The sequence below is a fragment of the Balaenoptera physalus genome (genome assembly GCF_965194825.1).
Source record: "Balaenoptera physalus genome assembly, chromosome: 2".
NCBI lineage: Eukaryota > Metazoa > Chordata > Mammalia > Artiodactyla > Balaenopteridae > Balaenoptera > Balaenoptera physalus.
Window position 1 is genome coordinate 25,768,211 of NC_138883.1, and position 27,019 is coordinate 25,795,229.

At 49.9% G+C, this 27,019-nt stretch overlaps 3 protein-coding genes across 15 annotated transcripts in view; 2 read left to right on the forward strand and 1 right to left on the reverse strand.

Moving 5' to 3' along the window:
• The window catches only part of TMED8 (transmembrane p24 trafficking protein family member 8), a 35,601-nt gene extending 21,968 nt beyond the window's left edge, over window positions 1-13,633 (forward strand). For 4 of the 7 annotated variants that reach the window (XM_082451398.1, XM_082451402.1, XM_082451403.1 and 1 more), the window contains one exon: window positions 821-9,044. In XM_082451398.1, the coding sequence (XP_082307524.1) occupies window positions 821-1,038 (218 nt within the window). In that variant the 3' untranslated portion in view covers window positions 1,039-9,044. Of the gene's footprint in view, window positions 1-820; window positions 9,045-9,757 lie in introns of those variants that run through there. The other 3 variants (XM_082451401.1, XM_082451399.1, XM_082451400.1) reach the window with 3 other exon arrangements.
• A 157-nt stretch (window positions 13,634-13,790) lies between these two features.
• GSTZ1 (glutathione S-transferase zeta 1) lies at window positions 13,791-23,842 on the reverse strand. 4 transcript variants are annotated; one of them, XM_082451415.1, is made up of 9 exons: window positions 23,690-23,842; window positions 20,624-20,675; window positions 18,730-18,797; window positions 18,103-18,183; window positions 17,603-17,728; window positions 16,529-16,607; window positions 15,932-15,984; window positions 15,107-15,156; window positions 13,791-14,335 (listed from the first exon to the last, which is right to left on the reverse strand). In XM_082451415.1, the coding sequence occupies exons 1-9, from the start codon at window positions 23,702-23,704 to the stop codon at window positions 14,209-14,211; spliced, it is 651 nt and encodes a 216-aa protein (XP_082307541.1). In that variant the 5' UTR covers window positions 23,705-23,842; the 3' UTR covers window positions 13,791-14,208. The 4 variants fall into 4 exon arrangements, with proteins under 4 accessions (XP_082307541.1, XP_082307539.1, XP_082307542.1 ...); XM_082451413.1 differs by having other exon boundaries at window positions 23,618-23,842; XM_082451416.1 differs by lacking the exon at window positions 23,690-23,842 and adding an exon at window positions 21,163-21,185.
• A 102-nt stretch (window positions 23,843-23,944) lies between these two features.
• Window positions 23,945-27,019, forward strand: part of POMT2 (protein O-mannosyltransferase 2) — a 45,452-nt gene continuing 42,377 nt past the window's right edge. Inside the window, exon 1 of one of the 4 annotated variants that reach the window (XM_082451258.1) lies at window positions 23,945-24,436. In XM_082451258.1, coding sequence (XP_082307384.1) covers window positions 24,189-24,436 — 248 coding nt within the window. In that variant the 5' untranslated portion in view covers window positions 23,945-24,188. The other 3 variants (XM_082451259.1, XM_082451261.1, XM_082451260.1) reach the window with 3 other exon arrangements.

The following is a 27,019-nucleotide window of genomic DNA, read 5'->3' on the forward strand; positions in this document are numbered from 1 at the left end:
CCTCCAAACTGTCGCAGCTGGTTGACAAGAGCAGTTTTAAAAATAGTCTGTGTGCTCTGTTCCAGCTGTTACTTGCAGCGCCTACTCACATGGCCCTGAAGCTGCTTTTGTTTGTTTGTTTGTTTTGTAGATTAAGAGTAGGTTCTAAGCATTAGCCTTATTCCTTTATTTTCCTGTATAATCTTACGGGAAAGATGAAGTCATTAAGTCATTCCCTTAACTTGCTTCTTCATGGAAAAGCAAGTCTGCAGGGAAATCAGCATGTATTCAGGAAGGAGGAGAACCTCAGATCTTATTTGCTGCCCTTCAGGGGGACCAGTAGGAGTTCGGGGTCACTCCATATAGCACTTTCACCTGCATTTCCTACCTCCTTTAGCTAGTTCTTTTACCTGTTGGATGAAAGGATGTCAGAATTTTCCCTTCTAAATATCTTTTTCTCCCCCTTGGAAATTTCCAGATACTCCTGGAGCTAGGAAGGCTCTATAAGGCTAAATCATTATTTCTCAGTGCAGATACTGTTGGCATTTGGGGTGAGACACTGCTTTGTTGAGAAGGTACTATCCTGATATTTAGCACTCCTGGACTCTTGAGCACTAAATGCCCCTATCACCCAAATGCTGTGACCCGTATCACTGTGACCCGTATCACTGGTCACTCTGATGGCCCGAAGGCCACCAGACATTTCCAAATGCCCGTAGGAGGGCAATAGTATCTCCCCTGGGTGAAAGCCACTGGGTTACCTGGTCCATCTTTTCACCCTCAGGTAGGTGTATTTGGTCTCTGAGCTCATATCCAGACACTCTGCCTTTTGCTCATGCAGACCCTGTCCCAGCTGGAGACGTGGAGCGAGGCTCCAGGAGCTCCCTGCGGGGCCGCTATGGGGAGGTCATGCCCGTGTACCGGCGGGACAGCCACCGAGACGTGCAGGCCGGCAGCCACGACTACCCTGGCGAGGGCATCTACCTGCTCAAGTTCGACAACTCCTACTCCCTGCTGCGCAACAAGACTCTCTACTTCCACATCTACTACACCAGTTGAAGGCCCGCTGGGACAGTGGGTAGGCGGTATTCGCTGGCTGGAGCAGGCTGCCAGCTGGGGCCTCTTGTTTTGGATAGGCAAGAGCTAAAAGTTGAGCGTGGGGCTCCCGACCCTCACGCCCTGGCTGGCGTGCCTGACTGTTGACCCCATGTAGCTTTTCCCCCTCCCAGGCTTCTGCAGATGGTGGTATAGTGCCCCTGTTCCGCGGTCCCTGACTCACGCTCTTCTGGCTTTAGACTCCAGCAAAATCTCTCTGTGGAGGAAACCATCAGGCAAAAGCCTGAAAGGAAGTTGGGTGTTGCCTTTTAAAAATAGGTTTGTTTTGGTACAAGGTGTATTATTTCAGTTGCTGTTCTCTTCTCTTCCAGAGCCTTTATTGCAGATGTGTTTAGTGGCACCCACTCTCTTCACTTTTTGAAAGGGCTGGAAGAGGGCAAAGCGCTTTGTCCATGAAGGAGCCCAGTTTCCTGGATGGAGAAAGCTCTGTCCAGCCTCTCACCACTGCCATGTTCCCACCTGCGGTTTCTCTGTGGTCTCTAGCACGGGCTGGGGGCCCTCGCTGCCTTTGGAGGGGTGCTACTAGTCCTGATGGTTTGACTCCGCCTCTTTCTCTCCTCTTTTCCCTTTTCTAAGTCTGCGTCTTTGCTATTACAGCAAGAACTTCCATGCAATCCAAAATGATGATCACTGTAGTCTAAGATCTTCTGGGAAGAAAAACTGCCTCCATCACTCCCTATTTCAAGAGGCACTGGTGGTCGAAGCGGAAATGGTGGAAATTAGGTACTGGATTGATGTCAGAACCCACATTTTTGAAAGTCAAGTATTACTAAATTATTTTTTTTTTGTATAATCAGAGAAGGAGGGGTACAATCTGAGAGAGGAGGTTAAAAAAACAAATAAAACAACACTCCAGATTCCCCACGATTTTTTTTTTTTTTTGGTCTTTAGGAGTGTTATTTAGAAGTTTTGCTTTGGAACCAGTCAGATTTCCAGAGTTTCTGGATTTAGGTTTCTTGCATTGAGGGCTCAAAGCTTTTGGTGTTCAAAGTCTCTCAGGAAAGGTGATAATGAAACTTCACTGTTGCTGCTGGTGTATTTGTTCTTTAGTCCCTGGTGACCGCATTTTCCACCCTGTGAGCCCTGAGGCCCAGGGTGCTGCAGCCAGTGTCACCAGAGCAGTAGGGTGTCCAGGCCCCCAGCGGAGGAGGGGGCAGAGAAGGGACCACTGCGATTATCTGTACCTCCTTCTTTCTTATCCCTTGTGTCAAGCCTGTTACTGCCTTAGGATTCTGAGGAATAATTAGATTTATTTATTACTTTATTTATTTTTAAAGCACATTTCATTTTGCCTTGGAAACAGTTTCCGTCTGTTTCTCAGAAGGCTTCCATCTGCTGTGAGCCGTTGAGGGCACCTCTTCTGTGGAGTTAAAAGCTGACGATTTCAGGAGGAGTGGGGAAGGGCTGATGTTGCACTCCTGCAGGTCAGTCCTGTGATGCTTTGGGAGGAGTCCGCCCCTTCTCAGACGGACGGGTTACGCCAGCTTGCCCCGGCACTCCCTGTTAGGAATTCTAGATTGTGAGGGGATCTGCCCATTTGCCCCAGATTGTGCAGAGGACTTGACTAGCCAACCAGAGGCATCCTGTGATTCTAGGACTTCAAAGTCCTTTGCCTACTCTGAGGAGTCAGCTTCTTCACGATGTTTCCTTTAGCTCATTCATTCCTTGTGTGGGTGCCTCACACCAAGCCTTCCCTCTGCACAGAAGCAGAAACTCAAAGAACAGGGCTTCTCACAATAGGTCTGTAGTGGCACCTACGTTATGAACAAAGGGTGATACAGCCGCACCTTCTGTTCCTCTGGGGGCAAAGCCCCAAGTAGGAGAGGATGCTGTGGACCACCATAGCATCCCCATCCTCTGAGCGGCCTCATACCTCCATTATTTTATATTTGAGTGCATTTTATAGAGGATTATACTGGCCCAAATTTATATACCTTGTAAGAAGTTAGAAATTATTTTAGTGACTGCCTGTTTGGGCAGTGAAAGCAAACTTGCTGTGCGTCATCCCATCTGGTAGCTGTATGACTGCTCTTTTCATCACTGAAGTTGAATCATGCCTTAGCTAATTGAATAGAATCTTTATAAAATAATTTTCTACTGAGCTGTTCTCCAGTCAGCTAAAGCCTGGCTTATTTTTCCTGTTCATTATTAACTTCTGACTTTCTCTTAAAATGGAGCTGTCAGGCCATTGGAAGCTCCCTGGGATAACATTTATTGTTGTTTATTTTTGCCATCAGAGCCTGTACTTATTTTCTTTGGAATCCTAGTTCTGTGGCATCAGGGAAGCCTGAGGGACTTGTTCCCATCGCCTCTGTGTGCCTCTTATTGTCTGGTCACTTTTGAAGTCCTGGACATTGTTACATTTCATTCTGTACCGGTGTTTCATTAACAGTCAGTGCTTCTTTGATCCATTCACAAAAAATAGGTAAATTAATTCACCATCTAATTAATTCACTATCCTGTATTAAGTATCTGAAATTATTGAACTTTAGGGACAAAATATTACTTACCGAACACAGGTAATTACTGAGAATTTCATAGTCCACCAGACCCTAAGAGGTATCACTTCCTTAGTCTCTCCCTGTCTGAGTTTACAGAACCAAACAATCAAATGAAAATCGTTGCTTTCACCTTCACCCTCTTCTTTAGAGGATAAATAAATATTAACATACAATGGAAAGAAGGTACTTCACAGTAGGAGAGAGACTGGAAGTCTCTCCACAGAGTGGCTGAGTTCTTAAGTTTCTTCAGTTTGTTTAGTTTTGCTACTTTGTTGAGAGACAGGGCTTTTAGAAAGTTTAGAGTATTAATTTTTCCCAACATTTTATTTTGAAAAATTTTCAGCAAACAAAATTTAAAAGAGGGCTTCCCTGGTGGCGCAGTGGTTAAGAATCCGCCTGCCAATGCAGGAGACACGGGTTCGAGCCCTGGTCTGGGAAGATCCCACATGCCGTGGAGCAACTAAGCCCGTGCGCCACAACCACTGAGCCTGCGCTCTAGAGCCCGCGAGCCACAACTACTGAAGCCCACGTGCCTAGAGCCCGTGCTCTGCAACGAGAGAAGCCACTGCAATGAGAAGCCCGCACACCGCAAAAAAGAGTAGCCCCCGCTCTCTGCAACTAGAGAAAGCTTGCGCGCAACAGTGAAGACCCAACACAGCCAAAAATAAATAAAATAAATTTAAAAAAAGAATGTTTAAAAAAAAATTTTTAAAGAAGTATATAGTAAGCACCCTCATGTATATCCAGCACATAGATTTTAAAATTATAAATTGCTAAGTTTTAAACAAAGATGATTCTGCCATTCTGTTCCTTTTGACAAGTATCCAATAGAGTATATTCCCTGCACAGACATCGGCTCTCCTATGTCAGAGAGCTCCTGGTTTATTAGCAGAATTATTTCATTCAATGCCAGTTACCTGGGGAGATGGTCCTCATAAAAATGTTTCTTGGTCTCCATCTTTCAAAACTCATGCTGTATTTCCCCTCTCCCTCAGGCCATAATTTCTCATGTTTTCTTCTCTACCTGGCATGTCAGACTGAAGGTAATTGTGAAACTGCTCTGGAAGGACTTTATTCTAATCTCTGTTGCTTTCCAACACATCCTCAGGACTCTGAAATTAAAACTCAATCCTCAGATAATATGTAGCTTTAAAAGGGAAGTAGGTAGCAACTTGAAATTAGGCCATTCTTAGTTATTTTTTTCTTAATTGATTCATGCACTTTAAAAATATTTTTATCTGTTATTTAGGAAAGAAAATCTTAGACTTTTAAAAAGTATATATTGTCCCTTATAATATGTATATGGAAGAGTTAAACCTGAAAGCTCACTGTCTTATCTTGATCACTGGGTTTAGATATTGTTGTAAAACATCATTTATAGAAAATATGTGTTTGCATGTTTTTGATGAGCCCTATCCAGTCCCTCTTTGAAAGAATTAGGTGAGGCCCAAACCCTAAAGTCTGTATTTTTATATTTATTTTAAGACTGCTTTTCTGCAAAGGGTTGCCTTTTAACCCCAAAGTATAAGGTTCTAAGGTACAGAGCTGAGTGACCCTAACATTTACACAAAAGGCTATTGTTTTAGAGGAAGGGGCAAGAGTGAAACAGTTCATGCAGCTTGTGAACCGCCTTTTTACATTGATAGTAAGGAATGAAAACAATGAGAGGAAGAGAGAAAAGCTATCAAATGTATCCCAGAATTCTGCTCATATCCTGATTTTGTGTAGTTCTTTAGTTTGCATTTCATCCGTTGGAATTTTTCTTTAGGCCAGAAGCCTCACTGGTTCTCACTGTGCTTCTTGGAGAAATCCCAAACCTACCTGTCTTTTCCAACAGGATCGACTTTAGAAATATTTTTGAGTAGGTCTCCTCTGCTAAGTGTAATCCTGACCTGAAGATTGATTTCATCTCTATATTCTCTGAGACTTGTGAGTCCAGTGCCATGAAAAAAAGATGGTGAGTTTAGAAAGAGGCTAGGAGGAGTTCCAGCTGTGTCAGTGTAGCCTCAGTTGGTTTTGACTATGGCTAAAAAGGGAAGAAACAGGTTAATTTTGACCAACATCCCAGAAGAGCCTCAAGCCACAAGAGTGTGTTTGTGAAGAAGCTCTGCCCTCTGTAGGCTGACTTCCCTGTGAGGTGTAGGAATCGCCATCTTCTTTAATCTGTGTGGGACAGTCATACACACAGCAGGCAATGGGACCAACCAAACAGACACAGTTTGTTCTTCATTTTAGAGCTTCCATTTAGAATTTCTCCCGGGTCTAAAAGGTCCAAAGCAACCACTTTAACTAGTCTCTTTCCACCTGGCCAAAAGTGTAGACCTTTTAGAAACCTGAATTTGCTAGAAAAGGAAAGAGCACCATCCATGTAGAATCTCAGTGGTTGAAAAGGGAAAGTGAGTTTCTGTCTGAAGGAAGGTGATTTCATTTTTTGTTGTTGTGAGGGGTAGCTTGCTAAGGGATTTATGCTCTTTAGAGAGCAAGTCATTGTATTCATTGTATTTGATTGTGCTCATGGAGCCATGATGCATGATTCTTTGGGGAGTAAATAGGGAATGGGTGTCTAAAACCAGTCACAAGTTGGGTGCTTTCCAGCAACCCAGTATATGGTGAATATTCATATGGCCAAAGTCCCAATTTTCATGCACATGGGATCCTGCCCCTAAGCCTTCATTCCCACACAGCTGAGAGGTAAAGAGAGGGACTAGGCCCCCCTCCACTTCTCGTATTTATGGTATTGTTTAGCACTGGCAGCATGGTATCCAAGGCCTCCGTTTACCTGGTTAACCAGAATTAAATAATAATGTGAGTTGAGTAGATAAAGGCAATCAACCTAGGTTGGAAGTAGGGCTGAGGAGGGATTATGACTTATAGTCCCACATTGGGGTAGCTGGGTAACTCGTGTATGACTGTGTGGTTGGAACTCTTACTAACTTTACCAGGTGAGTGAAGAGGATGTGATAATGCTATGCTGATGAGGACGACAAATTAATTGAGTTGGCTAAGAAATAGAGCAAGGCCTCCATCTACGGGAAGTAGATTCTGTCACCGGCTATGAGCGGAATCTCAGAGTGAGCGTGAGCTCTGCAGGTTCTCAGAGTCTGGCTTCAGAGCCCGCTAAAGGAACCAGTCTTCTGTGGGCAGTGACTCTGGCTTTCTGCAAAGGAGAACCTCCTGGGAGTTGGTTCCTGGTGGTCTCTTTTCTGGGAATGGGCGGAGACACCCCAGCAAGAGCTGCTTTGGCTCTCTTGGTACCTGGTTATGGTCAGTGTTGCCCCTTTGCTCTGTCCAACCAGTCCAGCACCTGTGGGCATTCCTTTGACATCTACCCAGTTATTTAGGTAGTGAGGTTAAGGTAGGATTTGGGACCTAAAGGGTGAGAGAAACTTTGCTAAGTATTGCGTGGCCAGATTTCAGAAATCACTGCTCCCTCTGGGGTGTTGCATGTCCCTGCTGGAACCAAGAAGGCCAAACAAAACTCCTCCTATTTAAAAGTCTTGTCACCAACCTGAGAAAACCCAATTAATTGCCTAAAGCCTTGATAGTGGGGTTCATTTACAGTCAGCCCCTCAAAAACTAAGTCCAAAGGCACAAGACTCTGGCTTTGAAATTATTTGTAGTCCCAGTCACTGGTTTGAACTCATGATCTGATTTCTTTTAGTCCCCCAGGCATGTGGACCAGAGTTAATTTCATGGCTGTTCTTCACTCTTAAGAGATAAGGAAAAGGTGCCCCAGAAGTCTAGAGATACAGGCTTTTTCAAAATTAAATTCCACAGTTTTCTGCCATTTTAAGCAGATAGTTTTGACTTATCTAGGGATAGAATAATATATGTGAAATGATTTCCAGGGGACAAAATGTATTTTCTAAATGTTCTGATATAGGGTCATGAACAACTGTTAAGTTTTGGTTTGAAATATTATAGTATATGGGATTACAGAAGAGCCCTTAACTCACCGTCATGTAAAGGAGCTCTCTTCCTGAACTCTTTCTCTCACTCAGGTTTGAAATGCCTCATCTGTAATGTTACCTGTAAGTGATTGTTATTGTTGGTTTTCAGGTTCAGGAAAGAATCATCTGGAAAACATTATCCTAATTCCTTCTCTCATGTCCTAAGCAGTACATTTTACTAAGAAATTCTGTATTAAAAACAGTAACAGCCCTTTCTGAGATTATTTTCCCATAAATGAATTTGTTTTTATTTAATCAAGTTGAATTATTTCCATTTAGCCATGTTCAAGAGCAAGTAAAGTCTGGAGAAAGCAATCCAGTAACCCATGAATCTGGTGTATCCATTCCCTTAATAATGGGAAGTGTTTTGAAATCCCCAGAAGAAAGCTGCTTTGTAATTAAAGTGATGGATTGTAAGGAAGCAGACTTTGGGTAAGGATTTCCCTAAACTACTTTATGCCATTTAGCTTATATTTCTGAAAGGCCTGCTTTGGTGCCATGCACTGAGATCTATCAGTTGATTGAAAGATGATCACGCTTTCTTGGTAAATATTTAAGCAACTGGCAACCACAACGGCATTCTTTCCTTATCGTTCTGTATCATGCACTGATGCTGACGTTACAAAAAGGGGTCTGGAAGGGAAACAGTGTCACAGTCTTTTCTTTAAAATCAAATTATCCCAAGCAATCGTTTATTGAGGTCAACTTGTTTTACATGCACCCTATCATGAGGAATGCTGTCAGCATCTCCTATGATTTCTAAGAGCTCTGACCGAAATTGTTATCTGTTATGTCCTGCTGAGTGGTTTTTCCTTTAAAACACCATACTTTTACCACCCTGTGGCACTGAATGTGTTGCTGAGATACATAGATGATCCTGAGCTATGGTTCCTGAAATAGCTCAGTTCTTTTGTTTTTATATTATGTAACAGTTTTGTGATGCTTCTGTGCATTCTTTGTCTTCTCTTCCGAATTTTGGAATCTGTCACAAATAAACTTTTTCACTATGCACCTGAAACATTTGAGTTATATCTTAATGAACGTGACTTAGAGTTAAAATTTTTTTATTCATCTCTCTTCTGCATCTTAAGAAGAAAAGTATTCTTTAAATCTATACCAATTATTTTATGATCTATTATTATAAAAATTAAGAAAAATTAACAATTAAGAAAAATGGAGAATGAGATTAATGATAGATCTTTCATCTGCATTTAAATTTATGGCTGAGTATGAACTGGGATCTGGGTTTGGCCCAAGGGCAGAAAAATTGGGTTTAGAGTAATGATTACTTAATAGAATATTACTGAATTTTGTTAGTATTTGGTCCCCAGTGATGTTCATTTTCCAGTGGACTGACTTACTCTATTCAAATTTGGAATCAGTAGTTTGGACACCACGGTAACCATTTAACATAGTCTAGGTGATATTAATCCAGCCTACTTTCATGTACAGAAATGACACCATAAGATATCTTTGACATCTCTCAAAATCCTGCCTCTGCACATCCTTGGTGCCTATTACAGAATAGGAAGGACCCACATCTGAGCAGAGAGGGGTGCCATTTAAATATTTTCTTTGGTGATATCTGTGGTCTAAGATGAGCCTGTTAGATCTTTCCCTGCCTTCCTTTGCCACATATTTTAGAGGCTGATGTATAAAGGAGGAAGAGATCTGAACTAATTGTGAGTTAAATGAGTATAATCTTCCCACCAAACTACACCACAAGCAATAATAAAAAGCCCAGGCAGACTACACATAGCTGGGGATCTTTAATGTGTCGTGTTTGGGTGAGCCAAATGTAGTGTGTCACTGCTGACACAGAACATATTGGAGATTATTTTCTAACTTTTAAAGGCACTCATATCTGCCATATCATTGACCCTGACATAGTTCAGGATCATATAAATTTGTGCAGGCCACACATTGCAGCCTTGACATCCAGCCTGATGTTCCTTAGCCCATGAGGTTCTGGCTACACTCAGCAGCCATCTTAGTTCAGGTATTCGCCCAAATGGGATGACACCTGCGTACGACCTTGGAATCAAGAGCTAAATAGGTTATCTTTAAAAGTTAGGAGGAGCCAGTAGAGTGAGTACTTATCTTATGAATATGTGTATCTACCTGCTTGTCCAGTAAGCTTACTACTTTCCTTAATGGTTATATAAAATTGCTTTGGAATAAAATCGTATATATTTTGCTTTGTTCTCAAAGATTTCCTGGCAGCACCCCCTTCCTGCTTTCATCCTTCTAAAGTATTTGCCAGGACTTACTACTTCCATAGAGTTGGAAGATCCTCCACATCTAATTACCAGCATCAGGCCACTCCAACGTCTGTTCTTCATCCGCTGTGGCCACACCCACTGCGGGAAGATGGCAGATCAGATCTCCCTGTGGTCCCTGGCGTCCCAAGATCAGGTGTCTGCAGATCGTTCTTCACAGATCTAACAACTGATGTGGAAATGAAGAAGGACCTGACTTTTCACCATTCAGTCAGCCTTTGGGGAGAAACCCCGCCTGGAAAACATCCTCTGAATAGGTGATGGCTTTTGGTTTGAGAGATACACCTGACCCCCCAAAATAACAATTTATTTGCAGACTTGAGGGAATTGAAGGGGGGGGTAGTTTTTAAAAACCCTTTATAGAAGCTTAATTATTGCTAAGCCTTGGAGCCATTGTCTGACCTCTAGAGAAAAGTCTATGCACTTGGGGAAATATTTGCTCCTTCATGATCTTCCAGGGCCCTGAAAGAGGAGAGAGACATTCAGGGAGGGAGGGGGTAGCCAACCACGGTTGTACGGGAAGGATATGTCTCAGTTTCACATGCATTCATGGAGCAGGGCTAGTCATCTTGCTTGGTACTGGGGCAAGAGAGGTCAGGAGTGTAGCCCTAGAGGAGCTTGAGGGAGCTCTGCTCTCACACAGGGAAGAAGGCTTAGTAACGCTGCATTCTCTTACTCCTCAGAGCACAGCTAAATTCCTCTGGGAATAGAGAAGAGGCTTCTCTTCTCTCCCATGTATCCAGCCCCAGGTCCTGGGAGGATGGTTCCCTAAGGGGAGGGGCTGCAGTCGGCCAAATCTCAGGTCTCCACGTTCCTGAGCAGCAGGGCAGCTACGCATGTTGATGACCTGGGCCCCACGGAGGCCCCAGGCCTGGAACACGTGATAGTCTCCCTGACATAAAACTGCAGGCCCAGAAATCCACAGAGGCTCTCCTTTCTCATGAGCTGTGGTCATTCAGTGAGGCCTCAACTCTACTCATCCCACTGCCCCCCCGCCCCCCCCAGTCCTTTCCCATCCTTCGGGGGGGTCCTGAGCCGGTGGCTCCCCTGGGCCTGCCTTCTCTTGGCAGCCCTTCTGAATCCATCCCCCCAGGTCCCCTCACCTCTACAGCCCCAGCCCCCAAAGGCCAAAGGAGACTCCAGGAAGTTCTGGCAGGCCCTTGGGAGCTAAGTTGGTCCTGCATTAGTCTTCTCCTTGGCTCCAGGTGAAGAAGGCAGCAAGGATGGTTCCCAGCCCTGGCCTGGAGACCAGCTTGTGTTGCTACAGACTGTGTGGAGAGCTCTATGGCTTAGGTTCTAGCTTTTTTTTTTTTTTTTTTGGCTGAACCGCATGGCGGGGTCTTAGTTCCCCAACCAGGGATCAAACCCGGGCCCCCTGCAGTGGAAGCGCGGAGTCCTAACCGCTGGACTGCCAGGGAATTCCCATAGCTCTAGCTTTAAAATACAAAAATCTCCTTCACAAAAGCATCATGAAACAAGGAGGACTATGGTTCTCCTACAGCTGAGAACCACAAAGGTTAGCCCGCCGTGTCTCTGGGTGGCTCAGGTCATGGATGTGGGGACACTTGAAGAACCCAGCACTTCCCAGGTGAGGCAGCTCAGAGGAGGCTGGAGTGAGTTTCTTTGGCTTAGACACATCTGTTTTTGTGAGGAAGGACAGCTTTGTCTGGGTTTGGGGAAAACCAGATGATAAAGGAGGGCCTCAGAAATGTCATGGACTCCAAGGATCTCACTGAGCCCAGAGGAAAAGCCACAGCGTTTGATCTCTACCCTCCCCTACTCACGGCTGGTTTTCACCTCACACTCAGACACGTATCTCAAAACTCCTGTTGAACTAGAGGACCGGAACTATGAGAAAAATATTAAAATGAGTTTCGTGCATTAAATGAGGATGGTTTTTAAAAATGCTTGATAACGGAGGCTGTATCACCTCTTTACCTGATTTAGATTTCCTTAAAATCTAAATTTTAAGGAGGCCAACTCAGTTTTGGCCACCAGTTTTAGGATGGCTGATGGAGCCTCAGGTTAACCAAATTAATATTTTGAGACCGTCCAGGAGGAGACCTGAGTCAACTCTTGGATGCTACCTCAGATCAGACAGATAAGCAGATAGATAGGCAACAGGCCCATGATGTTGAGGGGTGGAGATAGAGATGGCCAGTTAAATTTCCAGGAATAAGTGGAGGGACATAAGCTCAGTAAGAGCAGGGGCCATGTCTGCCATATCCCCAGTCACACCCCCCAGCTCCCAGCGCGGGGAGTCCCCTGGGAGGGCTCACTGCATGCTGAGTGGGGGGACGTGGGACGTGCATTACCAGCTGGAGCAGGACAGCCACCAGATAGTTTCCTTCTAGGAAGAACCCCAGTCCGCCCGCTCGTTATACCTAGTTCCCCATAGAATCATTCAGGGCTGGGGAGTGGTCTCAAGTTGTCTCTGCGCCTGTACCTTGTCCTAGATGTGGATTCTATCTACTGCCTGTACTTCCCAGAAGTCTCTGTGCTCCTCTGTTGCCTGGAAACGAGACTGGGAGGAGGGAGGAGTAGGGGAACCTGGTAACCTCAGCAGTACTGGAAATTGTTTTGGATCATTTGGGCTCCCAAACGCACCTGTTAGTGACAGGCAGAGCCAGCTGCCTCCTTAATCTGGGAAAGTGGTGGCAGCTCCCCATTTGGCCAAGCCTAGCCCCTGCAGCTTGCCCGCCGCTCCTTGCTGGCCCCGTTGTCTCTCCAGGGCCAGGGAGCACACTGCCGTGGGAGTTGCAGGAGCGCAGCCTTAAGTATGGGGCCACCCTGCTTTCCCCTGAGTTCATTTTCTCTTTAAAATCCACAGGAGCTTGAATCACCTTCAATGTCAAAAGTCCAAGTCTGGTGACTGGTTACTGATCCCTGAGCTGAGGAGATTAGTCTCTTATCTCAAGTCTAAGGTTTCTTGGTGAGAGCCCAGGTGAGCCTTATGCAGCCAGGCAGGTCTGGAGTAATCTGAGGAAAAGGTCCAGATGGCAGCAGGCAGGGCAGGCACAGTCTCCCTCACCATTGCTGTGTCCCCTCTACCTTCCTGGGCTTCTCTCTTGGCTCTGCCAGGACAAACTCACTTTGGGAACAAGAGTGGCCCACCTTGGTCATTCTAGAGCCTGGAACCCAGGCCATCTAAGAGAGAAGGAGAGACCACTAAGGAGCCCAGGATGAGAGGGGAGAACTAGGTGCCCTGGGATTGGAGCTAAAGAAAAGGGACTCATGGCTGAGAAAGGTGGCTTCCATGTGGACCAGACACATCTATCTTAATTCCCTGTTTAAACCTCAGCCACACAGGGGAAATGAAATCTCACGTATGGAACATAAAAGTCATCTTGTTTCACTCCCAGAAGTGACCCGCATCTCCCTACAGTATCTCTGCCCGAGGTGATCCTGGTTCTGGCTGAGCACTGCCAGGCATGGGGACCTGCTCCCTCCAGGGCAGCCCAAGGTAAGCCGTTACCCGGCTGGCCTCCTGCTAGCTTGGTCAGTAGCTGTCCATACTGCCCACGGAGGAGCCTGCCTCCAGCTCCCAGGACCGCTCACAAGTGGATGTATCCTAAGCACCTAATCCTGAGGCTGGTCCAGAGGACGCTGCCCCTGAAGATGAGGGACTGGGTTGAGAGGGCCAGCGTCTCCTCAGTGCTGCCATGGCAGTGAACAACAGGACCACTCCCAGGCCTGGGCACTCATCTGGTCACAGGAGGCTTTCTTTCCTGCTTCTTATACCTGGATAAGGTATAAGGTTCTCTTCTGGATCTTGTCTGATTTTCTCAGGCAGGCTTTTGGGCTTATTTCTCTTCCTTGCCCTTAGGTCCCAGGGGCCAGGCCAACCACAGGGTGGGCAAGTGGCTGGCTGGCTTTCTCTCCTGGTCCAGACGCAGAGGGATTCCAGCTAGGAAGAGTGTTCACCTTCTGGAACCCAGCTCAGCTTTAAGTGAACAACCCGGAGGCCTGGGCTTTAGTTTAATTATCAGATTTCAGTGTGGGCATTCTTTGGAGTCAGGTACAGTCGAGGGGATGGGAAAAGGGGCTCAGACTTCCTCATGGCTCTCTGGTAAACTCGCCATACGTTTTAGTCTATGTTCACTTCATCTTCATGACTGCCCGCGACACAGTCATGAAGACTTCCTGCCTACCCGCCTCCTGGCATTCTCCCACCCCATTCTGCCCGCATGTGACAGATGAAGGGGCTGAGGCAGGAGGAGTTTCAGTGGGAAGGCAAATCCAGGGCTAGAGTTCAAGGGCTAGGAGTTCAGGTCTTCCGCCTCCCCAGTTAAAGCTCGCTCGTTTCCAGGCCTCTTCAGCCCATGCAGCTTCTGCTCCTGCACCCGCTCCCTGCCCCTGCACCAGTGGGGCACGGTTTGAGAGCTAGGCCCTCAGCTCAGGGGGTGTATCTGGCTGCCGGCAGGGGTGAGACACTTGGAAGGCCTCCAAGGCCAGCAGTGACTTGTTGATACGGCTGATGGTAGGGTAGGGAGTGAGATCCACCTTGAACCTGTGGCAGAGAAACATCCACCTAAGACAAGGTCTGCAGGGGCACAGGGAGACTGCCCTGTGGGCAATGGGGGAAGCACAGAGGCAGGGCTGGATGAGGTCCCTGGGGCTGGCCAGGGAAGGCCTAGGAAGGTAGCCCTGCCAGGTGGGGTGTCCTTGTTCACAGGTAGCTCTCTGGGGAGGGACAGGTCTTGTGCAGTATCGTCTGGCATCTCAGTTTCCTACTGCTCCTATTCCAGGCCATGGCTATCTATACAACCTACTATGTGTACGGCCAGTGCTGGGCATTTATATACAGATTATCTCCCCACCCATGTCATAAGCTTCTCAGGGGCAGGGAATGTGTCACACATTTCCATACCCCTAACAGTGCCCAGCACGATGCCTTCCACAGAGAGGTTCTCATCCGTGCCTTCCTGAAGGGCTGATGGAGCAAAGCAGAGGCAGAGCTCACTGCCGGGCACAGACACACCACGTCTGGGGAGAGCAGGCTCTTGGAGTGGACTCTTGCGGGGGCGTCCACCAGGTGAGACGCCTCCTCTTAGGAGCGGGGGCTATGCGGTGTCACCTGGACTGCAGTGGGCATGGGAAGGGTGTTACACCGGCTTCTGCCCGTCTCTTACGGCCACAGTGGCTGCTGGGGGCAGTGGGGGAGAGTCTGCATGAGATGCTACCTCAGTAGATGAAGTCAGGGCCTGACTGTACGAGGGAGCTGGGCATTTTGAGGGGAGCAGCCAGGAGGAAGAGGGAGGGTGGCTGGGCTCTCTCTTACCTGTCGGCATTTGCCACCTGAGGCGCTAAGCACAGATCAGCCATGGACACCTGCAAAGAGGGTCGGGCGGGCTTGCATCAGGGTGCGCACCCCAGACTCCCACCGGTGACAGTACTGGGGTGCTGGCCCCTGGCATTCCCCTCTGCTTCTGGCTCTTCTACCCCACCCCCACTGCCCCACCCCCTCCTCATCTCCCCGGGCCTGGCTGGGTCTGTCCCTGCAGCTGAAGCGCTTCTCCCAGGCTACACTGCAGTTGCGCTGACAACCAACTCTGTGGGTAGCCAGAGAAGGCTCGATTGCCTTAGTGGATGTTACTGTGCTTGTTCAAAATTGCCACCACAGGCACTTAGTGAGGGCTCCCAGCAGGGAGGGAAAGCCTCTGGGTGCAGGTGGGGGGCTCTGGAACCAGAATTACCATAGAGCCAGGGCCTTAGCCTGTAGGAGTCAAGGGCACCTGAATCCTAGAATCCTAGCATTGGAAGGGAATGGAGACATCACCTAGTCTAATCCCTCATCTGATGGCTGAACCACCTCCTCATCTCAGAGATGAGGTCTTCGACCTGAATACCTCCAGCAATGAGAAACTCACTTCCTCTTGAGGCAGCTGACCAGGAAGGAGCTGAGAAGCTCCCCGTGAGCTAACTTCTGCTTAACGCAGAGAGGACGACCTTGGGTTGCTGACTCCCCACCCTTGCTACAGCTGCCCCCTCAGGAAGCTCTCTGAGCTGTGCCTGCCCTGGGCTGGAGGGAGGCGGCTGAATCTACGTGGAAGACAGTGGCAGCCTGAGGGAGGAGGCCACCCTCCCGGGCCAGGGGAGAGCTTACCTCGTCTCCCACACAGTACTCGCCCGCTGTGCTCTGCAGGATCTGCTCCAGAGCTGGAGGGAAGCAACATGAATATGCTAAGGGGAGAGCAGCCTTTCTGGGCCTTGGTGCATAGCTCTGACATGGCAGCTATCTGAGTGGCAGGCTGGAGTGTGTGCTAGAGGGAACATGGCAGTCAGATCTGGAGAGAGGTGATGGGCACATGGGGATAAGATGACGCCTCCCTATGCTCTGCAAGCTCAGCTACCATTCCCTCCCCTGAGGGGACAAGGCTGCCACTGGCCAAGGCAGCAGTTCTCACGCTGATGTGCTGGCGCTTTGCTGGCCTTGGCTTCCTGCCTGGAGTGGGCAATGGAGTGGAAGTTGGGCCATCCATCTCCAAAAGGCCTCAGGCATGAGGTTCCCAGAAGTGCCAGGGGTTGAGGCCAGGTTGTATTCTGCCCAGCCCACTGCCTCCTCGGCCCTGCCCCCCCACCCTCATCCATGCCACTGTCAAGGCCAAAGAGCCCGGGAGGCTGCCAGATGCCGGGGCCCCTAGTGTGAGGGCCATTTCTCTAAGAGGTCACCAGGGGGCAGCTCACAGGGGCAGGGACTCACCGTTAAAGCCAGAACTGATGGCCTGCTGGGCCCAGGTCAGCTGGTTCTCCTGTCCCACTTGCTTCAGGACAGACAAGTTCTGTGTAGCCCAAGAAAAATCTGGGATGAGCTTTGGGAGCCAGGCTGAGCCCGCCCACTCAGCCAAGTCCCCTCAGGCGAGCTTGGTTCCCATGTGTCCCTGGCTGTACACCTGTCCTACCCTGGACCCTGTGAGCTCCCATCTGGGCCCTGAGGTGGAAGGGAGGTGACGATCCGAGGCCACCTTCTCTGGCTGTCTCCGTGGCCCCTATCACTCTGGCAGAGATGTGTAAGGGTGGAGGCACAACCCAAGGCCTCTCTCCCTTGCATCCAATGCTTCTCCCTGACATGGTCCCTTGTGAGGAGAGGGAGTGTGACGCAAGGTTGGGGAGGGCAGCATGGGGGAGGCACACAGGATTGGCTTTCAGGAGATTTGGATGTCTGTCTGCTTCAACCTCCTCTGTTAAAAAAATAAAAAAAGTGACATGGGGCGCGGCGGGGGGGCACAGGTACACAGTCAGGGGGTCTGTCACACTTAGAGTGACTCTGTAGTCACTCCACCTTTCTGGGGCTATTTCCTTATTTGCAAAGTCAGGGATTAGCATAGATGAATTTTTCTTTTAAACAGATGAATTGTTTTAATACTTTTTTACCAGTGAAAACTTACCAAAAAAATCTTAGGAGAATCCCAATCTATGACACAGAACAGGTGAAAGGAAGGCTGCTCTAGTTAAAGGCGGGAGGCCGGGACATGTGCTGCTCAGCCTCTCCCTGCCACCTGGCCCTTTCCCCACCTCGGCAACTCCGGACGTGTCCTTGGAAACCTGGGGCTTCCTGGAAGGCGGTTGGGGTCCCAGGGAGTGGATGCTTTCTGGCCTCCCTCCTCCCTCTGCCACAGGGGCCAGGGCCAAGCCCCTGAGAATCCCCTCTGTCCTCCTGTCACCCCGCAAGCTGGGCACCTCACAGTGGGCTGGCCAAGGCGCGCGTGGAGAGCGCGTGCGTGTGGGGATACGAGGGTGAGAGGCGCATGAGGGAGAAATCGCACGGGAGCCGCACCTGCAGGGGCTGGATGCCGCTGGCCAGGAGGTGGGAAATCATGCGCACGTGGGCCCTCTTCTTTGGGTCCTGAGGCAGGAGTCGCGGCATGGGCCGGGTCTCCTCCAGGTACTCAATGATGGCCAGCTGTCCGGAGGGGAGCAGTGAGGCAGGGACCACGGGGGGACTGTAAACTCCTCTTCCTCCCCCACTTCCAACACCACCATCGTCACCACCCCCCTTCTTACCCTTCTTACCATCCTCCACTTGAGCCCTGTGAAGCCAAGAGGCTCCCCAGGAGGATGAGATCATTTTGGACCCTTGCCCTACAGAACTTAGTCCCCCATATGCTTGAGTCTCCCTTCACTTCCCAAAGCAAGCAAGCAACCTTCCTCCCTCCCTCCCTCCCTCGTCCCTGCTAAGAGCTGGGTGCCTGGGGCAGACACAGGCAAGGAAGAGCGGTGAGGTCCTCTTGCTCAGGGCACCACGCTCATGAGGGGCCTCCCAAAGCCGCCACTCACTGACTGGCCAATGGTGATTCCGTCAATCTTCAGGACTGGCACCTGCTTCATGGGATTCAGGGCCTGGAATTCTTCAGAGAACTGTGGAGACAAGGCCCTGGTGGACTGGGCAGCCTGGCCTGAGCTGGCTAAAGCAGAGTCTGGCAAGCAGGAAGCCCCTAGCCTACTGCCCACCTGTATCTCCCTCCCCTGGGAAAGGCCCTGGCTCCCAGGCCCAGGGTGATACCTGGGGGATCTGTGAAGTATCCTGAACCCCAGTGGCTGCTGAGATACAGGTTTCATCCCAACGGCCTGGCTATGTGCTTGTCCCTGCACCTTATATGTGGTCACCAAGGCACATCCAGAGGGCCTGGCATGGGGCAAGGACCCGCTCACCACCCACACTTCTGGAGTCAGATGTGGAGAAGCCAGGCTGTGGCACGGAGCCTGGAACCTGGGCCCTTCCCATGGCTCCTCTTGCTGCACAGCTGGCCGCCCTGTCCCACAAGGGAGAGCCAGCAGCCTCCTCTGGCCATGGGGACCACAGGGTGCATGTTCATCTCTTGCCTGCAGAAGTCTGCACCCCCTGCCGGGTCCCTCTCCAAGGCCTCTAACTCCTACATTGTGGCCTGGGGGCAGCCTCCTTACCTGCTGCCCCCCATCCTTTGTGAGGTTGATGGTTATCATCTCATAGTCCATGTTTTTCAAGGCCAGAGCTAGGAGAGACAGCAGACAACAGTCGGTGACAGCCTCTGACCACACTTCCCAGGGTGACGAGAGGGAAGGAGGCTTCTTTCTCCGCACTGCTGGGTAGCCCTGTCGCCTTCTTCCCAGCTTCCTGGATCACCACCTGCTCCCCTACCCCAGGGCCATGATGCTCTGCCTCTCTTGCCCCTGGACTCTCTGTATCCCCAGCGGACCTCTCATGCCCCTAGGTGGTGCTATGAGGGCGTGTGCCCTGGCCCACTGAGGGCTCCTGGAGGACAGCAGGGAAATGTCCCCTTCATCTCTGCCCCCGGCAGGGCCTTACCCAGTGGCAAGCAGGGCTTACTTGTTGGAGACATGCAATCATTCCCCCATAAAGGTCATCTGAGGGCCAAGGGAAGGTGCTCAGTGACTACGCAGGGCCCACACAGGCAGAGAACACTCTTGTTCTGTTTAGAGGAGAACCCCTTTCTAATCCATTCTCTCTGTTCTCAGGGCTGTTCACTACAGATTCCAAGGCATCAGGGCTCTCTGGTGACCTCAGCACATCTGCTGTGACTCCCAGTGGCTGGATTTCCTCTCCATCTCCTTTGATGCTTTCCTCCCAGCAAGGTGAGGGCAAAACACTCGGTCAACCCTAGTGGAGGAGACTGTGTGTGTAAGTGTGCACACTTGTGCATTAAAATATGGTGATGGCCGGTATCAGGCAAACGAGCGAGGGGAGGAGGGCAAGACGTGTCAGTCTGCAGACAGCCCAGGAGACGCGGGGCTCCTCCTCAGCGCTGGTCAGCTCCACCCTGGAGAGTGGAAGCGGTCGGAGCCAGGCAGGAGGCCAATGCATGGTGGCCCTGCAGAGACAGTGCCCACGCTGCTGGTCTGGCCCAGTCAGGGCAGAGGCTCTGGGCCCAGGGAGGGCGTCTTCTTGGAGAAATGTGTCCTCGGGCACCCCAGTGCTCTTGCCTACTGATTCTAGCAAATACCAAGTGACTGTGGGAGGGGGAGGGTCATGAGGATGGCTTCCGAGTTGGGACCAGGTTCCTGGCAGCAGGCTACCTGGGTTTAAATGTCATCACATTCACTTGCTAGCTGTGTGGCCCTGGGCAAGTAACGTCAGCCTCTGTGCCTGTTTCCCCATCTGACAGGCAGCATAGCGTAGTAAAGAGCATGGAATAGCTGCAGCTAGGCTAGCTGGTTCAGATTCCAGCCCTGCCTCTTACTAGCTACATGATCTTGGGCAAGTTATCTAACCTCCCTGTGCCCCAGTTTTCCCACCTGTACAATGGTGACAATAATAATACCTCCCTCCCAGGGTTGTTGCGGTTTAAATGGAATCATGTACACAAAAACACTCAGCACCGTTCTCTTTCTGTATGAGCTGCTATGACTATGACCTTGGCAGAGGCTGACTTAAGGTGAGGGAGAGAAAGGTCAAACCAGGACTAAACCAGAGGGCCCAGTTTCTCCTTCCCTGAAGCCTCTGGGGGCGACACTGGCCAGCTCTGTTTAATTTGCCAGATCAAATAAGATAAGAACTGAGGAAGGCCAGCTGTTGCCTGCCAGTTACCAAGGATCTCTGGATTCTGTGAGCCTGCCTGAAGCATGGCTGCTAAGGGGCTTTGGAGAGCAGAGTGGGAGGGGTGGCAGGCCCAGGAGAAAAAACACCCCTCCCCCCCTTCCTCTAGGTGGACTTCCGAGGTGGAGGTGCCATTCAAGGCTGAGGGCTCCAGGAGACTGGGGATGCTGTGGCTGGTGCCCTGTCTGACAGAGGCTGTTCACCCAGGCCTCCCTCCACCCCATACCACCCCACTCCGGCTCTCAGTGGAGGTACAGCTCTTACCGATTCGAACTCTCCATGAGCAGGAGCTTCGGAAATAGGAATAGAGGATGGGCTGAGGAGAGAAGACGAGGATGCATGTTAACCCATGCTTGGTGGGTTCTCAGCCCCAGGAGCCCACTGGAGGGGAGGCAACAGCTCCCAGACAGGGGTCTCCAAGCCAGCACTGTTTCTTCCCAGCCTGCTAGGCCTCCTTCCTCAGGCATGCGTCTGGAAAACTCAGGCCAGACTCAGAGCTCTCTGGGTTAGAGGCCTTGGGAGTCACGTGGGGTCCCTCAGCTCCAAACTGTGCTGTCATGCATTCCTGATGTCCGGGGGGCCCCCAAAGGGGCAGCCAGACTGCAAGTGCCCTCCTTACCTTGCTAGACTCAGCCATGATGATGTGGTGACCCTTGGCCTCTCAGGGAATGTCCCCTCCCACAGAACTGCGGGGCAGGGGGAGGAACGCTAAAGGGGTGGATCCCATGAGCCAATGGGGAAGCTGGGCTGAACAGGCAACAGGAGAACTTTGACTCTGGTCAGAAACGGCATCTCTTTCTAACCTGGGGGAAGCTTTTTATGCTCCTGGTGGAGCCAGGTCTGGTGTCCTGGGCAGACAGCGAGGCCTGGTTTTGAAGCAGTAGTTCATGTGGTGCAGTGGGCTGGGAGCTGGCATATCAGGAGTCTGGTCCCAGTGCAGGAACTAGCCCCGCATGACTGGGGACAAATCCCTGCCTTCTCTAGTCTTCAGCTCCCTCATCTGTAAAACAAAGGGTTGCCCTAAAATGATAGCTTATTTCCTTCCAACAGTGGCAGAAGGATCAGGAAACCTAGTTTTCTGCGCTTTGGTGCCCATCTCTTTCAACATTCCACCCACCAGTCCTCCAGACTCTCAGCTGATCTCATAAAAATAGCATCTGGAAAACTCAGGCCAGACTCAGAGAGGGGAACTTTCCTGGCGGTCCAGAGGTTAAGACTTTGCCTTCCAATGCAGGGGGTGTGGGTTCGATCCCTGGTCAGGAAGCTAAGATCCCACATGCCTTGCAGCCAAAAAACCAAAAAACATTAAAGAAAACCAGAAGCAATATTGTAACAAATTCAATAAAGACTTTAAAAATGGTACACATCAAAAAAAAAAAATCTATAAAAAAAAAATAGCTGGGGAATATGCCCACTGACTCCAAAGCTGAAGTCATAAGCTGGCAGCCCACAGTGTTCTGTTTGGTCTATACTGTATTTTAAAATGTTTCAATTCATTGCTAACATTAAAAGTCACATTGTTTCATATACAAATCCTGTTGTCCGTTTTTTCTTAAAAAAAAAAAAAAAAAATCTGGATAGTGAACTCAGTTTCCTGAGGAGCAAAATTGATCAGAGCCAATTAATGGCCCCCTTTAGAGAGGGTGTGCCCTCTCAGATCTTCCATGGCCCCCACCTGGCCCACTTCTTTCATTTTTGTTACTCTCAGGCCCCTGAAGGCAGCAGGGTGTGTGACCTCTCCTCTAAAGTTTAGGGGACTCAAAGTTAATTTCTCTGGTGCTTCTTGGTCATCAGCATTTCAAAGCAGAACCCAGAACAGAGTTACCAGTAATTAGCACTCAAGAATCTTTTGGCAGACACATATGTAGCCTTTTGGATGAGGTAGAACGCAATAGAATTTCTTAGATCACCCTTGTCTACCATCCCTCTGACTACAGACATTTCAACCAAGTTCGCTCTCCCTTCTGTATGCCCCAGCTCACCAAGCTGCTACCTGACCTTGCTTTCATCACCAACTCCATCTTCTACTCCACCTTCTACATGGGCAAGGGCACAAGTGGGAACCCAGTCCCTCCCAAGTTAGTTCCTGAGCCTGGGAGTTCCAGTCTATCCTGAAGGCAACTTTCGAGGGGAAAGTGAAGATACATAGTTCTGGCACAAAGGTCAAGTGATAGGCAGCAGGCATCCTTGGAAGGAGAAGAGTTCGTTGGCTACAACCGGATGTACCCTGTTCCAGGGTGCATCCCTTTCCTTATTTGGTTAGGCTGGAGGGGCCCCTGGGGCCAAGAGGCAGCGACACCAAAACAGAATGGAATCACTAGAGAGCTGCAGACATCAGCTTAGAATCCTTAAAGAAATGCCTTACCTAATTACTAAATGTTACACCTTTGACCTGGACTAAGGGTGACCACAGAATCACTGTAAATGCCCTGCCCTCAGGTTTCTTACTTATGGGCCATCAGGAGATGTAATGCAGGGCGGTTTCTGATCTTTCTCTTACCAATGATAACTGCATAAACCATCCCATGTTCCTTTTTGCATTTGTAGGGTTAAATTTTAAGCCCAAGTAAAATATCCATTTCATCACCACTCCTGGAGGAATTATTTTTAATTCAAGTATGGATTCTCACCCCTCTAGCAGATTTTATTTTAAAACCATCTCTTACACATGATTTTTGAAAAAGACTCCTAAACTCCCATTTGGGAGTGGGAGGGCTATACACTGTTAAAGTGATGCTATATCCCACCTGATGGGCCTGCCACCTTCCTTTGAGCTACAATAGCTGTTCTCAATCTTTAATAAAGAGATTGATAACAGTGGTTCTGGGGCGGTCCTGGGAAATGCAAATTAAAACTGGTAATAAGGTCCCCAAGTGACTGTGATGACTATAAGTGCCACAGCCTCTCCTCGCCCCTGGCGCTCTCTCAAAACGCAAACAACCCTGAAAGGCCATTTGTTAACTGTTAAGACCTGCCGGGCCGACCGCCAGGGCTGTGCGGAACAGGGAGACGAGGGACGACGCTTGAAAGTCCTAGCAGGTCGAGTGGGGTTGGGGGTGGGTGGAGAGACAGATGAAGAGCAAGGGTACAGCCACCAAACCAAGCCGGCTACTCTCCACGAGGGCCCAGCACCTCGCGCCCAACACTCTCGGGATCACAGGCCACAGCGGGTAGCGCGCAGGTGCAGAGCGGTGCCAGCGCGGCGCATTGCATGCTGGGAGTCGCCGTAGGAGCTGTGGGCGGGGCCGAGCGGCTCACCTTTGACCCCGCCCCCCAAGATTTCTCCGTGTTTCTAAGTAGAACCTCTCTCCCCGGATGCGTGACACAGACCTTCCCCACTTGCATCTCGCACTCTGGGCGACTCCTCTTCCAGGCCAGGAAACTTCGCGCCTGCGACTCTCCGAGTCGTCGACGATTCAGGCCCAGCGAGACCCCGACACGTCAGAACGTACGTTTTCGTCTCGGTAAAGCTAGGGCTTGGACTAGAATGAGCTTTAAGGTCTCTTCTAGCTTGCCCCGCCCTGCCGCCACGCCCCCACTCCTGGCGCTGCTGGGAATTGCAGTTCCGTGAGCCCGCTTTCTCCCCGGCCCGCCCGGACGTCATGCTCTGCGCCACTAGCCGCCTCCTAGCGGCCCGGGCGGCGACCGCACTCCCCTTCCAGCCCAGAGGCCGGGGCAGGGAACTACATTTCCCAGGGCTCCCCGCTGCCGGCGCAGGGAACTACATTTCCCAGGGCACCCCGAGCCGCCCCTTGGTGACTTCTTGGCGGGGCGGCTCGCAAGACCCAGCGTGCTTGCGGGCCGGAGGGCCATCCTGAGGAGGGGAAGGATGCCGCCGGCCGTAGGCGGAGGCCTGGCAGAGTCCGAGCTGCGTCCCCGGAGGGGCCGCTGTGGGTCCCAGGCTGCTAGGGCCGTGGGCCCGGACGTGGCCACCGAGGCTACAGCACGGAGCCCCAAACGGCCTGCTCCGAGCTCGCGGCGCTTCGAGGCGCCCGGCCGGTGGGCTCTGCTGGCCCTGGTGACGCTGATGTCCTTCGCCACCCGCTTCCATCGTCTGGACCAGCCGCCGCACATCTGGTGAGTGATGGGAGGGACTGGGCAGGCACCATGGCAACTGGGAGGGAGGGGCGCGCCTTCTCATTGGTCCGGAGGCACAGAGAGGGCGGGATTCACAGGCGGAGGGGCGGGGCCGCGCTGGAAGGGAAACAGGTTTCTGGTGGTTGCCTCTGCCCAGGTGCAGTCTCCGTGAGAGAAACCTTTTTGCTCCGGTGTGTGGCGGTGGTATTCCTTAGGATCTGAGGAAGCAGTCTTCATGTCTTGCAGTTTATGCTGCAGCGTCTCACCTGGCTCTCAAATGGTAGCTTTTAAAGGTGCTTTGAACTGACCCAGGAGAATTGGAAATTATTAGTACAGAATTTCCTAAGGCCTGAGTTCCTAATCTGCAGGATTTCCAGACCTCCGCGGAGGGGAACATTCCTATCTGAGTACCGCATTCTCGGGAGCCGGAACAACCTGTGTGTCCACGGATGATAACAAGGGTCCCAGGAAGCAGGTCTGGGGTCATCCTGTGAGGATGTATTTTCTTTTTTTTTTTTTTTTTTAGAAATTCACGTTCTTTTATTTATTTATTTATTCATGACTGTGTTGGGTCTTCGTTTCTGTGCGAGGGCTTTCTCTAGTTGCAGCAAGTGGGGGCCACTCTTCATCGCGGTGCGCGGGCCTCTCACCATCGCGGCCTCTCTTGTTGCGGAGCACAGGCTCCAGACGCGCAGGCTCAGTAATTGTGGCTCACGGGCCCAGTTGCTCCGTGGCATGTGGGATCTTCCCAGACCAGGGCTCGAACCCGTGTCCCCTGCATTGGCAGGCAGACCCCCAACCACTGCGCCACCAGGGAAGCCCAGAGGATGTATTTTCTTAAAGGCTTTATTTTGTAGGACTAAGGTGCAGGAGTCAAATTTCGTTAAAAAAGCTTAAAAAGTCTCCAGCTCGAAGGAGGAAAATTTTTATACAGTTTGAAAATGGTTATTTTGTTTGGCCAAGACGTGATACCATGTTTTCTCAGTATCACTGAGGAGAAAGTTAGTGTAGAGGTTGTTAGAAATGGAACTCCTTGACTAAAAAGCAAGCAGGCTAACAAACTATCAGGGTTACCCTACTTGGAAGTTAATGAATTAGCTTGTCACTATTTCATGAGTGCTGGCGGAAGATGTGAGACTCCTGGGTCAGAGTCAAAAGATTATTACTCGTAGCAGAGGAAGCAGGATGAACATCGGCATATTGGATTCAGTTTCTCATGGCTCCGAAGTCCCACGGGGTGACACTATGGGCTCAGATGGATGACTGCACACACTGTGCGTTGCCTTGCAGCTAAGGAGCAACAAGCTTGGGGAATTTACAAAAAGCAAGCGTACTTTTTGTCCTGGAGAGAGATGTTACCTCATCTCTCAAGGCTGCTTGGTGCAAACACAACTTTGGGAAATGGCCCTGGTAAAGCGCAGTCAAGGCCCTGCATTCTCCGCATACCCAGCAAGATGTGTGGAAGTACAAGAGACCTGTGGAGGACTGTCTCTCCCAACAGTCTCACTCCTTGATTTTACACTCTCTTGGCTTCTAGCAAATTTTCACATGAATGTGCAACTCCATTGGCTACTCAGATTAACCTGGCTGAGGCAGGACCCAGTCTGTCTAGTTTGTCTCATACAACATTTAATTCAGGCTGCTCTCACCAGGAGTCAAAGCAGCAGGGTGAGGCCAACCTGTGGTGTTAACCTGTGCCCTCCGGGGTGCTGGATCCAGCCCCCTGTTAATAATTGTGTGTGTTGCAGGGTGGAGTGGGGTGGGCAGGGACCAGGAAGTCTTATTTCAGATAGCTGAGATGTAGTCTAAGGCCAGTCTGTTATCCATTATAGTCTGTACACAGGTGCTTAGACTGACCTCTGATTTTTGATGTCATTGCCAATAATTACAATGAGTTCTCCCATTTAAAAAGCAACTCCCATGCCCAGTGGAAAGACATTCCACAGCCCATTCTTCCCTGCATTCTAATATATTACCTGAAGGGGTGCAGATCACTCCAGTTCAGGATGTATTGTTAAATTTTATTTGGATTTCCATCAGATTTGATTTAGATCATCATTACAGTGATTTGGTTAAGCCCCATGGGCAGTGAGAGTCACTGCGTAGTTGCAGCCTCAATCACTATACAAGGCATAACCTAGGGTCCCTAGGGTGTCAGGAGAAGCTTATGAATTTATATCAGTCACACTAACAGAAGGTTGTGCCAGTCTGTGCTTTTGCGCACATGCGAGGGAGGTCCGTGTTTGGGAGTTAATGTTGATGTCGTCAGGGACATGAGGATAGTTCAAGACCGGCCATGTCCACATGAGTTTTTCTGATTTCATAGTGGAATAACAGAGTCAGCAATAGGTCAGATTGCTAGCTACAGCTGCCACTTGACTTAGTTGAACCGTGTTAGTATTTTGCCAGGCTGGGTGCTGGGCCTAGGAGGCAAAGAGAGCATTAATTGTTTCCCTTCTCTTTACATTTCCAGGGGCCTAAGATGTTCCTTTCCCAGGTGGAAAGGTGGTTTCTTTCCTCCCACTGCCATATAATCAGTATGTCCCACTCTAGTAATTCACCTTTACTCCAGTTATTGCGTAC

Excerpts from the sequence above, each read along its gene's own strand:
- GSTZ1 (XM_082451413.1), bottom strand. The coding sequence starts at position 23,704 with ATGCAAGTGGGGAAGGTCTGTGTCACGCATCCGGGGAGAGAGGTTCTA. Across the intron at positions 18,184-18,729 it reads CAAAGGATGGGGGGCAGCAG|TTCTCTGAAGAATTCCAGGC; the intron begins GTAAGGAGGCTG and ends TTGTCTCCACAG. Across the intron at positions 16,608-17,602 it reads GCGGCATCCAGCCCCTGCAG|AACTTGTCTGTCCTGAAGCA; the intron begins GTGCGGCTCCCG and ends TGGGCTACACAG.